The 16273-nt window shown below is 36.7% G+C and overlaps 1 protein-coding gene across 4 annotated transcripts in view; it reads left to right on the forward strand.

The window, feature by feature from the left end:
- Nucleotides 1-16273, forward strand: part of TBCK (TBC1 domain containing kinase) — a 115377-nt gene that overhangs the window by 85639 nt on the left and 13465 nt on the right. For all 4 annotated transcript variants that reach the window (XM_069783196.1, XM_069783189.1, XM_069783212.1 and 1 more), the window contains one exon: nucleotides 12016-12191. In XM_069783196.1, the coding sequence (XP_069639297.1) occupies nucleotides 12016-12191 (176 nt within the window). The remainder of the gene's footprint in view (nucleotides 1-12015; nucleotides 12192-16273) is intronic.

The raw sequence follows: 16273 nt of genomic DNA on the forward strand, positions 1-16273 counted from the left end.
TCTGTTTTTGTAGGGAACTTGTTTTTGTTTTCTTATTTCATTGTTCTACTACTCAACAGAAAGCTGTTCCTCAAATTTGTTTTTAGTTCATGTTGTGCAAAGCATTAACTCACCAAGATCTGAGTTAATGTTTCTAATTTATTTGGCATGTAGCTTTGATGCTTCTGTTTTTCTGATTGTAGCTGCCAACAACTTGAGTGAGAAGTTGGATTTATTTGTCATTTTTGAGATGAGTTGGTTAAAACATATTTTCTGTGTCGCTCCCCTGTGAGTGAATAACCAATTCACTGTTTAATTAGGCATGTCATAAGCTCATCACGTTCTGGCAAATATTTGGGGGAATTATTGAAAGCTTCAAAACTTTCTCTGTGTTTTTTGTGAGCTTTTCAAAGTTTTTTTGGTACTCATAAACCAGGCAGCTAGCAACCAAAAAGTAGGGAGTGTAAGGAAACCTCTGCTTTCAGTACTTTGGTTTTGCAGATTAAATTAGCTGAAGGAAGCCTTTTTTATGACTTCCCTTACTCTGCTTGGTTTTAAAAATATGAATGTATTTTCTTATGTTTTAGGACTATTTCTGACAGAAGATAACGCATTAAATCAATTACCAGAGTGGATAAAACAAGAAGTACATGGCTTAGGAAATAACTGATGTTAAATGTTAATTTAAGAGTCTCTAATGAATGTTGTGGTTGTTTTTTAAGTTGTAATATAAATAGCAATTATTTTAATTGAATGTAAACTCACTGGAACAAATGTGCTGTTTTTTTAGTTGAGGCAGAATTAAAGGTGTATGTTTATAATAATCTAAATATTATTTATATGAGACTTTAATAGTTTGTTAGACACTCACTTAGATCATATTTAAGGATTTTAAACATATTTTGTACAGACTTGGTTTCTGAGTCTCCCTGGGACGTGTTTGTCTGTTGTGAATATGAATGGGCAGTCGGAGCAGCCAGAGCACACTCCGCTGCAGCCTTAGGCTCAGGTTCTGGATTCACTGATTGTCCATCTAGTCCTTCCTCACAAGCCTTTGCAATTATACCCACTTTGAAGTTGAAAGCTGGGTGTATTTGACCTTTTTGACCTCCCACAATTGGGATTCCATGACTGATTAACAAATGTGGTGGGGGAGAAGGGGGTAATTATACCTGTAAAATTAATTTTAAAAAAAGAAAAAATCAGCCAGTTCTTTCTCTCTCCATCTTGTGGGAATGTTCCTTTTATGTTTGGGGTTTTTCTTCCTGATTTGGAAATTGTTTTAAAATCAGGTTCAGGGTTTCATAGCCTTTGATCAATTAAATATTGGGAGTTTCATTTTTCTCCTTTTTTTTTTTTATTTTCAGTTTTGCCATATTACTGGAGAAAAGAAATTTACTTTAAAAAAATCATAAGCAGTAGCCACTGTATGGCAGAATAAGGAATATGGCCGCTATCGTCACCACCCTTTAAGGTGTGGAAGTTATTGATAAATGAGCTGTTTACAAGATAAAGAAAGGATTGAGCCCATAATAAATTAGTAAACACAATAGAACCATGCATTCAAGTTTGCTACAGCTGTTTGTATTAGAGCGAACTCTGTGTTTCCCTTCTATACCCACCCTTAGCCCCTGTGGAGTGTATCCTGTGAGGAAACACTGTCTGAAATGCATATGGTAGCACTGGTAATGTAATCTGAGGTCAGTCCTTGCCAAAGTAAATTATTGGAATATTAGAAATGAAAAATGGAAGAAACCCAGAATTTCCATAGTCTGTCTGGCCAGTGTTACACCTGCCCAGCCATATTCCATGCTCAGGTGTATCTGGCAATCCACACCTGAGCTCTGCAAAGTGGCACTGTGGGTTTTACCTGTGCTATTTCCATCTGCATTAATTCATGCCAGTTTTCCTCACCGATTATTGGTGGGTGATCTCTGTGATATGTGATCTGGTATGGTTCCATTCTTGAAAAATTGGTGTTGTGTGCAAGTGTGTGTTTCCACAAGGACAGCTGGAGCAAAGCCTTATGTTTATGACTAAGTTTTAGCAAGGAGGAATTTGCTCGATCTCACTGAAGAGTAGTAGCAGTAAGCTATTTTCAAACACTTTGTTTGGGCTTTTTTAATGCACATCCAATGCATGGAGAATGTTAGGAAGTAGTTACACACTTCGGTGTTTTAATAATTTTACTTAGTGGGTTGCTGACAATGTGATGTAAAGTTAACATTTTGTGAGGGATGCTTTAAAATTTTCCTCTGAGAAATACATAATGAGATCAGCTTGCAAAATCCTAGGGAGAGCACAATTTCAGGCTGTAGTGGTCCTGAATTGCAAGCTGGCTGGGTGGCTGAAGACATGGTTACTTTGTTTTCAGTGCTGACTGGCCCTCTCTCAGAAGGAGGACTATGGTGGAAGTAGTCTTTTTGGCAACCAATATAAATACTTGGTGTGGTTTCCTGGGTGAAAGGTTTATTTTATACTTTGTTAAATAATCATACTTTATAAAAAAAAATAGTGGCCTGCATCTAAAAAAAAAAGGGAAAAAAGAAAAAGCAGTGCAGCATGTATGTGAATTTACTTTAGGAGAGAAGTAACACTCAGAATAATCCATTAAGTGTGCTAAAAATATGCTTTAGGGCCAGCACGGATCTAAAAAGCTTAATGCTTTATTCAGCTTCTGATAAGCACAATTAGATACTGCAGAGAGAAATGGTCCACTTAGGATTACATTTTTTATGTGTGTGCTTGTGGCTTTAGAAAGCAATGGAGTTTGGGAGAAATTTTTGAAGTCAGTTTTTGGAGAAGTAAACTCAAGGATGTTTGTAGTTTCTCACACACAAATATGCTCAGGTGCACAGACGTAGCTACCTCCTGCCACTCACAGCAACTCTAATTTCAGCATGCAGTTACTCCTGTGTATGCCATGTATTGCTGCTGTGAGAGTTATGTCTTAGAGCACAGTGCTATTGAGAAAATGTAATAAAAATTAATTTTCATGACATGGGGAGGGGGTGTATGATGTCAGAGATACTTATTTCTATCAAAGACCTAAGGCGTGTTTTTCCTCTACTTCCCAGTCCTCTGTCCTACCCTATTCTTTTTCTCTGTATAGGTGTCTATAGGAGCCTGCCTTAAGCTAACCTTGAATCCAGGATTCCACCACATCCCTTTCTTAATGCACCTGAGGCAAGGCTAAGTACTGTGCATTTTCTCAGTTGAGTCAGGATGCAATGTCATAATGATCTAATTTTACTAGGAAGAGGAGTGAGAGGATGAAAAAAATTTCCTGAACACAGGTGTCTTGCCTGGTGCTGTTGCTCCATTCTTGCAGTTGATAGCCTAGTACAAACTGACTGGTGGCCTGTGTGATCGTGTCAACATCATCTTAATTTACTAGTAAAATTGCTACAGCTATGTATGTATATTTTCTCATCTGCTATTGTCACTAGTGGAAGATCTGATTTTCAAATACACATGACAGCATAGCTAGAAGAAAATGTGTATACTGATTGCAAAGTTGAACTTGCAGCAAAAGTTAGTCATGGAGCCCACCCTGCAAACATGAATGAACACATTTTAGTTTGATGGGCATAAATGTTTCTGTTGATGCTAAAATGATGACTTCTGTATATATCACCAAAGCTTGGACCTGGGTTTCTAAAATGAGCAGAGTCGTACAGAAATCCAAGGAGATTGATGTGAAAAGCACGTACAGCTTGCAGGGTAACTGGCTAACCATAGTTTCAAACTTTTTGACAGTTATTAAAGTTCAGCACCTCTCTTAATAGTCAGCAGTTAAGGTAGAGCCTTAACAGTATGTTTTGCTCTTTGGCAGGCTTCGCACTAGTAAATAACTGAAAATGTCCCAGAACTGTGCTGCCATTGATAATGCCAGTTCAGAAAACAGGAATCATGGATAAATAACTACAGTTGAATCCTCAAAAAAGATGGATTGCTAAATCCAAGGTCTCTGACACCAAGAGACATACGTTGATCACATCGTGAGGGAAAGGAAATTCCTCTTCCAGTTGCAGTTTGTATTGAGATGCAATATTAAATTCCTGTTGGGTTTGTTTCTAAAGAGGGTGAGGGAATCTCTGACAGTTTGTATTCTTAAGATTCTGTAATTTTTTTTTTCTCAAAGTAATACAATTTTTTGTCAGGGAGAGAGTATCTATCAATGGGAGAAAAGAGGCACCAATGGAAAGCAGGGAAGGCTTGCAAGATCATTCTTGCTGCTTCTTTTACTTCAAGTTTTATTTCATGTTAAAGCATCTTGTGGGTGTTTTCAGGCATGACTGGATTATTGCTCAGCTTTGTATTTTAAAATGGGTCCCTGCAGTGGTGAGAAGTGTTACCTGTTTTATCATATCAGAGGCAATAACTAATGAAACTTTGCAGCATATTTGCCTAGCTGCATGCAGGGAGTAACTTGTCTTTCTGCTCTGCTGACTCAGCTTATTCACTCAATTATGTTATTCCAGGGAGAAAGAGAGATAGGTTTCCTTAATAATGAGCTACTTCAGCAAGCAGAGCTCACTTACATTTTTGTAGACTGCCTACAATGGTGTACTAAGACATTTAGAGGATGTTTATGAATGGCAATTGGCTAAAAGTTGTTTTTTGCACAGTCCTTAAGGTGTGAGTTCTGGAGCAGGGAGCTCTGTGGAGGAGTCGGGGTGGTGGAGGGGGTGGAAGAGTACAGCTTGCAAAATGTACTTGCAAAATGAAATGGAGCACACTTTTAATGTAGGACATGGTTTAGTGGGCATGGTGGTGTTGAGTTGACAGTTGGACTCAATGATCCTAAAGGTCTTTTCTGACCTAAACGATTCTATGATTCCAAGTAGAGGGAGATAGGGAGTATAGAGAAGGTAGGCACCAATGTCTTCACTTGGAAATATGAGAAGCAGAATATGATGGCAAGGGAGGATTGAATTTGAAATGTAAGAATGAGTTTGCTAGAGAGGTTGTGTAGAGAACAGTGGCTCTCAAGTCTTTGAAAAATTTTAGAAAACAGTTCCTAAAATCTGGAAGTTTGGCTGTTCCTCCTTTATAAGTAGTACTGATTGAACATCAAAACCATTGAAGCCTTTTTGTATGATCCTTTGCTAATAATGGTCATAAACGGTGGGGGAGGAGAGGACAGGGGGATTAGGGAGCATGTCAAAATATTTTGTATTCCTTTTTATTTATTTGTGATCATTAGAATACTTCCCTGCCTGTATAGGCCTCTCTTTGTCAGTAACAGTGGATTTAAGCATCATTCTTTCTCAGTTGGTGCAGGAGTTAAGTACTTTTCGCTTATCAGGCCATCAGAGTTCAAGGGAGCTATGGGTGTTGTTCTATTTGTTTAAAAACAAACAAAAACACCCCACGAAAAATAAACTTGCAAAGGACAATGCTCCTTGGGTATTAAATACTGCCTTCATCTACTTAGTTATGAAGGATGTAAACAAAACCATTTGCATGGGAAATACTAAGTGCAAACACACTGGTAATGATTGGTTTCAGTCATAAAATCCTTTTAGATGATGCAGCTAAAATCCAGTGTTCTTATTTGGTCTTGTTTTCAGTTACTTCCTCAAAACTGACTCTGCTTGTCATGAAAACTGCTTCTTTGATAAAAACACGATAGCAGTGGCTTTGCCTACAAATCTATCCTGAAGTGTCCTGTTCTTCTTGCTTATTCTCCCTCTTCTTTTCTACGAGTTGTTTTCATCTGCCTGCTATATTTTAATTGGTATAAGATAGTGCTACTCTATAAAGATGTATTTATCCCAAAGTTTATATGATGGCACCATTACATTATTATATTTAGGTGGAAATCACTGTAAAAAAAAAAATACATTAACTTTCTTCCATTATGGTTATTTAAAAACAAGCACAAACAGCAATGTCTTTGCTACAAACTAGTGTGACCCTTGATTCGGAGTTGCATCTGTTTCTGGTTGCTGTGTGAATCTACTTTTGTCTCTTTCTCTGTTTGATCAATTCTTCAGAAATCTTTTAAAACCATTATCTTCTAACCTGGTTTTAAAATGTTTTTGTTGTTTTATTCCTAGATATACATGCATACATTTATTTCAGAAATAAAACATGAGGTTCCAAAAATATGGAACAACATCTTCCATGAAGCGTGTTTCTTTATGAAGGACTTTGATACTTTGAATAGATTATTTTATTTGAACCCCAGATTTTAATTATATTGAATTTCAGGCTGAAGTTCCTTCTGTATTAAATTTGCTGCAATAAGTTTTCCCAGCTTCAAAGACAAAAGGGGGGAAACCCTGCTTCTACTCAGATAAAGCCATCCTTTCTGTGGATAAAAAGTTGCTTTATAGCTCCTGTGTTTATCAGATGGGACTGTTAAGTTCAGGTTCAGCAGAACTAAAGATACTTGCTTATTTTCTAAAAAAAAAAATCTATATATCTTCATTTAATAGCCAGGATGAAATGCCCGTAAGAGATTACAGGCTAATGGAAAAATAGATAGGAGCTATGATTGTGCCAGCCTCATGTTCTGGAGTGCTTTAATCTTTCTGAAGCTTGACTTCTAATTTGAGAATGATTAAGCAGCTTTAATTCTTAATATTTAAAAGAAAAAAAATTCTTAATGCCTATTTCTTCTTATTAAGAGCAGTAAATGCATATGGCTTAGCAATTCCCAGGCCTATTTGAAAATTAATGGGGCAAGAAGAATAAGTAGTTTGAAAGTAAAGAATTTAGGGTGTTGCCAGAGAAACTTCTGGGAGGGAAGTAGACCTCAGACTTCAGCTTAAGCACTCTTTTTCCTATTACCAGCCTGCTTAATCAGCAGGCTTCCCTGATGAACAACTTCTTATAACTGACTAGTCTAAAGCAAGATTCATGCTTGAAGTAAGGATATGCTAAAATAAGTCTCGTCTCTTTGCAGGAAAACAGGCGAAGCAACTTTAGTAAGCTCGGTATCTTAGCATGTGTACGACTTGTGTGTGTGAAAATACGCGTGCATCTTTCTCATAAATTCTTACCTTTTCTAAGTAATGACAGGCAGTTCATGTCTGTATATGAACACAGTTCTCAATTTCAGTGCCGTAGTTGGTATACAATTTCTTACACTACCTCTAAAACTATGAGTATATTGACTGAACTGTTGGAGCACTACACAAGTGTGTAACTGGACTTTCAACTACCCGCTGGCACTGTGCTTAAAGTAGAGCTTTTGCCTTTTTCTTAAAAAAGAGTAAAGGGGTTGTTTTAGAAATTATGTACCATGTCTGCCTTGGAAAAGAGTGAACAGATCACAGTAGAAGAATAATTGGAGGGAAGAAACAAGCGTCTTACATATGTGATATGCTATATGGACTTAAGCTTTTCCCATGGGTTATCGGCTGTTTTTTTTAATTGTCCTGTTTGTACCCCCATAGAATAATAAGTATTACTAGCATGGAAATTTTGGTTTGTAGGATAATCCTTATGCTCCCTTCATTGTTTAAAACAAACAAAAAATTGCAGATGATCAGTTCAACAAGATATTGTGAGCAGCTGTCCTGAGACATGACTACCTGCAATTTAATTTAGCTGGAATCAAAATCCCAGTTGGATACTACTGCCTCTTCACAGTTTGTTGGGTATTTGTAAATAATTACTGGGAGACTATTAGTGGCATAAACTTTTTCCAAGAGCAGCTAACATTACTCAAAGGATTTGGTTTAAAGTGGGCCCTCTCCCTTCCTTCACCTACTCTTCCTTCTGGTTCATTACAGCTGGAAACCAATGCCTGCGATGACATAATAAAGCCTAAACAGGGAATTGAAGGCAGCAGTCAGGACAAATGTTAAGCCTCCAATCTAAAATGTCAACCTGCATCTTATGCATGTCCTCTTAGTTGGCCAGGCTGAGGCAAAGAGAGTAGTCACTGAGGTGGTAGACAACAGCTGGAACACTGTTGTGGAGAGAAGTAGGAAAGGTGTTAAAGGTTCAGAAGAGTCTGCAAGATTTGGTGCTCAGGGGCCATGACAGCCTCAAGAACTGTCTGAACTCAAGTCCAGTGTGAAACTATAGGTATCTATAGCAGGATGGTGGTATGAAGAGGAGGTGTGAGGACTGGGTAGAAGGATTGACAGCTTCGTGTTAGCCATGTTTAGCTTGCGCTGACTGACAGTTCATTAGAAAATTCCTGTGAGAAAATGTCTGACATGAAATATAGTTGTTACCAGATACAGCAGATAAAGTCAAATTTTTAAATGTAATTAGGAAAGATGATATTATAAGTGCATGCACATATTTCATTTTGCAATTTGAAGGAAATAAATTAGTCTGATAAAACAGCTGTAAAAAGAAATAACTGATTCAGCAATTCTATTTCCAGCAAGACTGTCGAGGAGCTTTAGGCTGCAGCTTTGTTCAAAGCCTGCATAGAGATATTGTATCACTAAATATACCATTTAGGCAGATCTGGACATACTAGGTCAAAGCAAAGATGGCTGTAAAATTCACAGTTGAATGTGTTTCTCCTTATTTTCAACGCAGTTAAAGGAAAGAAAATGTTTTTCCTGGTTATTAAAACCTATTCACAGGACAGATAGTGTCTACATGTGGAGTACTTCTTGTGGCTTTATACTTTTAGATAAGGAGAAAATGTTTTTATATCAATATAGGTGAATTTTGACTGGTTTGTTTTCTGCTGTAGACTTTATGCTTGCCTCTTAAACTTTTATTCTTTCCTGAGGCATCCATCCTATCTGCTGAATTAGACAAGAGTTGTATAAATAAAGGTAGGAAGTGTTTGTGTAATTAGAGACCATCATAAGGTAAATGTTTCTCAAGAAGACTTAATTCAGGTCATCTCAGCCAGCTTCACTGGCATAGTCCACATTTATAATGCTTGACTTTACTCCCTGAGTGTTTATTGTTACCTATAATCATCTGACCCTGCTTCAAGGATTGAACTCTTTTTGCAGTGGACTTGCTTCCCTTTTCTCCTTGGTAATGCTCCACAAATGTTCTCCAGAGGGAGAAGCTGTTGCCTCAGTAGGGTGTAGTGATGTCTGCCAGTTTTACTCATCAGGCAAATTAAGCTGTCTCAGCCAAACGTGTATTTATGTAATTGCTACCCTCTCTACGTTATTACCTTTCTTGGGTATTGCAAACTTGTGTCTGCTGTGAATCCCCTAGACATGGACTGCTGAATTCATTTGGCAAGTCTGAAGTTTGAGAGAAGAGTTTGATATTATTGTTCCTCCTCTCCTTTGATGCAATTCATTTCCTTGGACTCCTCTTGGGGAAATCGAGCTACTCAACTGGGAGGTGGCTTTAGACAGCAGCTGAGAGTCGGCTGTGTCCTCTGTCATACTTATTTTTATGGAAACAGATCTCCCTTGAGTATTGGCTGTTCTGTTGAAAGAAATAATGTGTTATCCAGAAAATCAAGCATTTTTCTGATTATAAAGCATTGTGACATCTATTATTCTGAACTTGGGAGGAGATTATGTGCTGACACTAGCAATTTTTAAGTTCTTTTGTTTTGAATACTATCCTATACAATGGAAAAGGCAGTTTGGTGGGCTAATATATTCCCTGAAGTACAATTACGGATTTTGTTTGTAATGAGTGCTTTTTGATAACCTGCTTTACAGCAGAGGTATTTTTAACTGCAGAGGGGCTGTCTAAGAGGTCTTTTTTTCTGGGACATAACTCAAGAAAATATGTGTATGCCTCTCTGTTCTCTCTAGCACACTCTCTAAATTTGAAACAGTCCTCAGATTAAATGAGAAGCCTAGTATGTTTAGAAACTGAAACAAAAGCTAGAGCTACCAGTCATTTGGGCTAATACTAATTAGTAAGGTGTCCATTTCCTTCAGTGTGTTTCTCCTGTTCTCTTGATTTTTTTTCATGGGCTATAAGCATATAGTATCTCAAATCAGTGTGGTCACTGCAATCTAAAACAAGGTGACAGAAATGGAATTTTTTTCAAAGCAGGAAATTTGCTACTGTGATACTCTTAGAAAGACCTGTATTTTGACTGCACTGTATAGAATCATTCTCAAAGATAATACATGATATTTGTTCTTTTATTTTTTCACTTTTTGTAGTCCATCTCTGTATGCCTGTGCTCATGTTCTAAACAACTGCAGAGCACACATGCAAATCTTCACAATGAAATGGTTGGCTATTTCATGAATTTAGGTCTTCCTCAAGAAGACGACATCAGATCAGTTGGAAGATCTTTCAGATGTTCCCTCTAACAAATCCTAGTTATCCTGTTTGTTCCTGTCTCCTGACAAGCCAGAATAACTTGCTAGAGACAGCTGTGGACTTAGTTATGAACAACTTTCGCCTCTATTTGACCTCCTGCTCAAAGGGAGCACAATGGTTGCACAAGACAAACCAGTTCTGTTGTAAGATGACTAAGCGCCATAACTGTATCTTTGATGTGCATAACTCTTGGAGTAAGTTGAGTTCCATAATGTTTTGGGGTTTTTTTTCCATACATAATCTACCTGTTAACTCTATATCTGCTGGATTAAAGCATAATGAAAACAAGCTGCTTTACAATCTACCTGTGATTTTTCAAATTGAGACAATGGCACCAATAGAAGAAAAAAATTCTTGCTGCAGAAGACTATAAATAAATGTAATTTATTAATTCCTTAACACCATGGTGCGTGCTAATGTATTTTTAATTACATAGTATATGAAAGTTTTAAAAAATAAGCACATTCAACATTTAATTGAAGTGATATGAGGACCTTTTAGTGCAGATATAATTCTGGAAGTTCCACCAGGGTAGCTGAGAGATTAAAGAAAGAAGTCTTATGTTTGCATATGTAATAATATGAAAAGTGACTGTAGCAGTCCTTTAACTTTTAGATCTGCAAATAGGTTTTGCAAACCCGGTGCTCCCAAGGACAAAAAAGCCTAGTGCTGCTGCAGAACTTTTTGCCTGTTGCTTGCAAATAATCCAAGTTTAACCCTCTTGAACAAGCAGAAGGTTTTCCTTATGCTTTATTTTGATTGAGTCAAGGTAAATCTTTTGGGCGAAAGTGTAGTTGTAATGGCACTTAAGTTTCAGCAGTTTAAAGCAGCCTCTGAAGGAAGGTGGAGACATGGCTTCATACATTTCACAACTGTCTTGCAGTGACCATATTTTATTTTTTCTGCTGCAGTTCAGAGATTTGTATGTGTTGGTAATGAAAATACAGGATTTCTGCGTTCTGTTATTTACAAAAATAAGGAGGGTTAAATTTTTTTTGTTTCTTTTTTGATTTAGATATGCATGAGCTTTTAAGAATGTAAAGTGAAGAAATGCTAGTAGTTAGGAATATTTCTGAGATAATTCCCAATGAAGGCTCTCTTATGAAAAAAATATTTAAGTATTATCAAACTAGTTGCTTGAGTACTACCAGATGTGTGGTGAGGCGTGTTATGTCATCATCTGTCCTGTCCCTCCGATTTCCCCATCCCCCAAAACTAAGGAACAAATTTTCTGGATTATAATACAGGACTGTTTCTTACATTTCTGGTGTCCTGATTTGTGCCTAGTCTTTGGGATGGGATAATACCTGGTGTTTAGTTAGCTCTGTATCTTACAGAGGCATCCCTGCAGTTTCTGTGCCAAGTCTCCAGCTGCTACCCTGCTTTCCTGCTCCAAGCATAAGGTCTTTCAGCTTCTCCTTTCAGAGTGCTTTCTAGCCAATTTACTTAATTTCTGATGCTGAAAAACATTCAGTGAGTTTTGTGACCCCCTCAGCCACAGTGAATAATTCGTTAACAAATCACAAACTAAAATAGTTTGTACAGATTGTCAAACAATTTTCTTTTTTAACAACTTCAACAGAATATAGGGCTATAACTGGCAGGCAGGTATTTGGCACTGCTCTGGAGCTTTTCTGTATGGATAGTTTAACTCAGACAAGTTCAGAGTTATAAGGAAAAGATTTGTTTCTGTCTATTTGGGTTGTTACACTCTGAGGTTGTCAAATAAGTAGAAGTTTCAAAGAACACAATGTCTCTAATTCTATCACCTCTAATATTAATTTTCTTCTTTTAAAGTCTAGGGATTCTATCAAGTTGGATGACCTGAAGGCAGAGGTGTCACCACGAATTTCAGCAGAAGATCTGATTGATTTGTGTGAGTTGACAGGACCTAGTCATTCCAAAACACCTGTAAAGAAAACAAAGTCTAGCAAGCCAAAGCTGCTGGTGGTGGACATTCGTAACAGTGAAGAGTATCCTTCAAATCTAAAGTGCCAGCCTTGCCAAATCATGCTTGTATCAATTATTTCCTCATAGTCTGCAGAATGGTAAATAATAGAAACGGATGTGATAGAGGTGCAGTGGAAGGACTGAAGGCAGATTTTTATGTCATGGAGAGCCATGGTTTGCAGAGAAGAGGACAAAAGTATTTTTGCCTTCCCATTTTAAGCTGTGGATCTAGTGAAACCACTTTGTACCAGTAGCGTAAGTGCCTTAATGCTACTTTTTTTTTATGACAGGTGTTGTCAGCAGACCTTCCCCATTTAATATGACAAATATTTTGGAAGGGTGTGAGGCTTTCCAATTAAGTGGAAGGGAGATAGAGAAGAGTTGAGAGCTCATGTGCTTTGCCAATCCCTCAGTGGAAAACCAATTCCTATTGAGTGCCTTCTTGCTGCCATCAGGTAATGCAGCCATATGGCTGCCCTAACTTACATCCTCTAGTTACCTTTAAAACCCTTCTGATTATAAGCTAACTAGAGGATGTATTTTTATCAGGGTTACTACCCTGTCTACGCCTTACTCATTTGTTCTTTTTTAGATACATAGTTCTTTGCATGTGGAGTATTTTTTTTATTGTTTTTCTGAATAATGTAGTTACAGGGCCAGGTTTATTGGGGTTTTGGAAGGGGGAGTCCTTACAGATGTGCTTTGCCAGCAAGACACATCATTGTCAACATCCATCTAAAAGTGGGAATAATGACAAGATTTTATTAGAAGTAACTCTTAACATTATACTGAGTATTTGGGAATATACTTGTTATTGGTTTGTATCATTTTTTTAAGTATTGCTTCTTCCATAATAGCAAAGATGATGTAGATAGTTGTTTTTGCAGTAGATGTACTCTTAGCTTGCTGCGTCACAAGCTATAATTCTTAATGGGCAAACAATACTCAATAGAAAAAATAGAAAATAGAAAAACAGAAAAAATAGAATCATGAGTTTTAGTCCAACTTTACTTTGAGAAAGGAGGTTCATTCCTTCTACATGTGTCTGGCTTGTTCTGAGTCTCCCATGACAGAGATTCAACAGGCTCCCAACAGCTTTACCATTAGACAAGATCTTCCAGTGTCTAACAAACGCTACTAACGTACTGCATGTGCATTAGAAAAGTGTAGATTCTAGACAGTGAAGTGAATGGTGGATCAATGCCAATATTTGGGTTAAAATATGTAGTAAAAATTTAAATAAATAATGTTTCAACCTCATTTTTCATTTAAAGGTAATTGTATATGCAGAAAAACACTGCCACTAACATTTTTCTCTATTAAATATAGCAACATTTATGACAGTCTGGTGAAGTAAAAAATAAATATTTTTACTATGTAAAGATAAATTTATTATTTACATTGTAAACAGAATAGTATAATTGGACTATTCTAAATTAAAACTGTTATTTTTCAAGGAAATATAATTTTATTGTATGCCAAACTTGAACCTGTAATGTGATCTGCTGTGTAGATAAAACAGAATGGTCAAAGGAACACAAAAAGTAATTTTTCTTTTGCTTGCATGTATTAATTTCATGCATCAGTTAAGGATTCCAATTAAGTAGAGATTCATGTGTCTGAGTAGTTTGACTCTTTATTTTCTGCACTTCAGTGGCTTCTCTACTCCTGGATCTAGATTGTTGAAAATGTGGTCCTTTATTCAGAAACTGTAAAAATGCAAGCTATTTTCAGAGAGATAATTTCTTCATCAAGAGATAATACTTTTTAGACTCCAGTTTAAAAGAGAAGTCCCTGGAATTAAAAACTATAAAAAGTTCTTGCTACTGCATAGAAAGCTTTGATACTACCGAGTTAAATAGTGTTTCTTTATCTATGTGCATCATTCTGTTATTAATTATTTAAGCTAATTCCTAGAAATCATCAAGGAGAATGCAGAAGGAGAACAAGTAATATAAAATGCCTAGACTCCAACTGTTGCACTGAAAGGCTATTATCTGTGTACAGTAATGGATTTATTTATATTATAATCAGGATCAAAGGCAAGGTGTTTGCTTAAATGTTTCTATAGCTTTCCTAATAGCTTGATAATAGGTTCTACTCTACTGTTGTATAAATCCTATTCTACTCTAGCAGAGTGGATTCAGAATTTCAATTATTTGAAAATAATTTGACAGCTATGAAGTAAGTGGTTTTATGAACCTGTCTTTCATATTACAAAATTTTAATCAGACTTTCCATTTATATTTCTTGAATGAGGAGGCATGCTGGGGAGAGAAAATCTCCATAGCTTGAACAGTGCACTGTAATCACTGCTGCTGTTTCAGTCTGGTTGGAGTTTATGGTAGACTAAAATGTCCTGCCCTTTAAATAATGGGTGGACTTAAATCCTAATACCTGTCTGGTATTAGGAGGTAGGGAATGTCATTATTAAAAAGGCAGCCTAGTAGGTAGAAAAATTACCCCTTGAGTGAGTTGGTTTGTATGTCAGTTGTAGAAGAAAACATGTGGTACCTAGAAAGCTATTAAACTCTCAGCAGTTCTGAATATACATGGGAAACCATAGGAATACAGTGTTCCAAGTCCTGTTCATTCTTGCAGTAAGGAAATAGTCTCTGTGTTTGTCACAAAATTTCAACAAACTGTACAATAGGATCCGGCAGTCCGTATGTTACTGTGGCATGTGTTTTAAAATGTGACAGACCACTGTCAGGTGTTTCAAAAACATGATCATTTCTTATGTTTTGTTATTAGTCTTACTCATTGTCTATGCCTGTTGCGCTAAACTTTGTTTTCAGTGTGATTTGAAAAAAAGCATGAGAGGACTTTCAACAAGTATCAAACATGCTTCATATTTCATACTAGGATGCACTTGAAAGCTAAGGCATTGTTTTGTAATGAAGCTTATGTTGCAAGGCCAAGACCTACTAGCCCTTTTTCCCAATAGACAGCTTTGTAACCAAAGACTTTCTAATGAAAAGGTAATACACTCAAAGCAGTGTCTCTCTTGGCCAGCAGTTCGTCTAAGGCTCATTTCATTAAGCATGTTAGCAGAAATACTGGCAGCTTTCCATTCCTGTTATGAAAGTTATAGCTGCATACTTACGGTCTCACAGTCTGTAGCACAAAATCTTGGCCATTTTATTAATTGTCTTAGTACTGGAATGCTTAAGGTGGTCACATAAGGTTAGGGAGAATGTGAATGACAGCAAATACATTTTGGATCTATCTAGTTTGGTGTCTAATGCTGATATCAAATTATTTCTTTTCTAAAAGATTAGGTCAAGTTTCTCTGAGCCGTTAAGCATACTCAGTGGCATAAGTGCATGCAACTAAATCTGTCCAAAGCAATTTTCTGTCTACATGATGACTGTTTCAGAACTTTTACCCTGGTTAGTAGCAATGAGAGTGATGTGGTTATAAATGGGGTTGGGGAAAGGGGGTTGGCACAGATTAGTGAAGGAGGAGCATCATAATTTTTCCCTTCAAAATAGAAACAGACAACATTAATGAATGGTACATGATCATCTTTTGTTCTTTCAAATGTTTTTGTATAGCCATGTTTTTCCCACACTAACAGTGATGATCATAAAGCTGAAACTGTTAAATAAATCACGAGAAAAGAATGCTAATATTAACCTAAATCAATTAAATCTTGTCTCCATTTAAGGCAGCTCCTTTATTAAAAAGGATTCTGGGATTTAATTATAAATTAAACTAGTTCTCTGCAAGTACAGTACAGTAATAAAGAGTGACTAATCTGGGTATTCGATGTTGTGTAGATTTTTGCAGAAATTTGCTGCTTCCCATCTCTTCAAGGCTGTTCTCGTTTATTGTTGAGGAAGGGGAGTATTCCAGGCATGTGTCTATGAAAGTAATTCAGAGGTTTGTCAAGGTCATGGTGCATTTTCAAATTCATAAAAAGCTAGGTAATAGTGGTCCAACTTAATTTTTATTGAAGCAACTTTCACATTCAATATTTGTTCATAAAAATCTCATTGAATGATCATCCTTTGAAAGTCAAGCACAACTAACTATATCTCAGAGTTGCTCGCACTCATTTATCGTTTGTTTTTCAATACCCAATACATACTTGCTGTTAGCG

This window comes from Haliaeetus albicilla, chromosome 1 (assembly GCF_947461875.1).
Source record: "Haliaeetus albicilla chromosome 1, bHalAlb1.1, whole genome shotgun sequence".
Classification (NCBI taxonomy): domain Eukaryota; kingdom Metazoa; phylum Chordata; class Aves; order Accipitriformes; family Accipitridae; genus Haliaeetus; species Haliaeetus albicilla.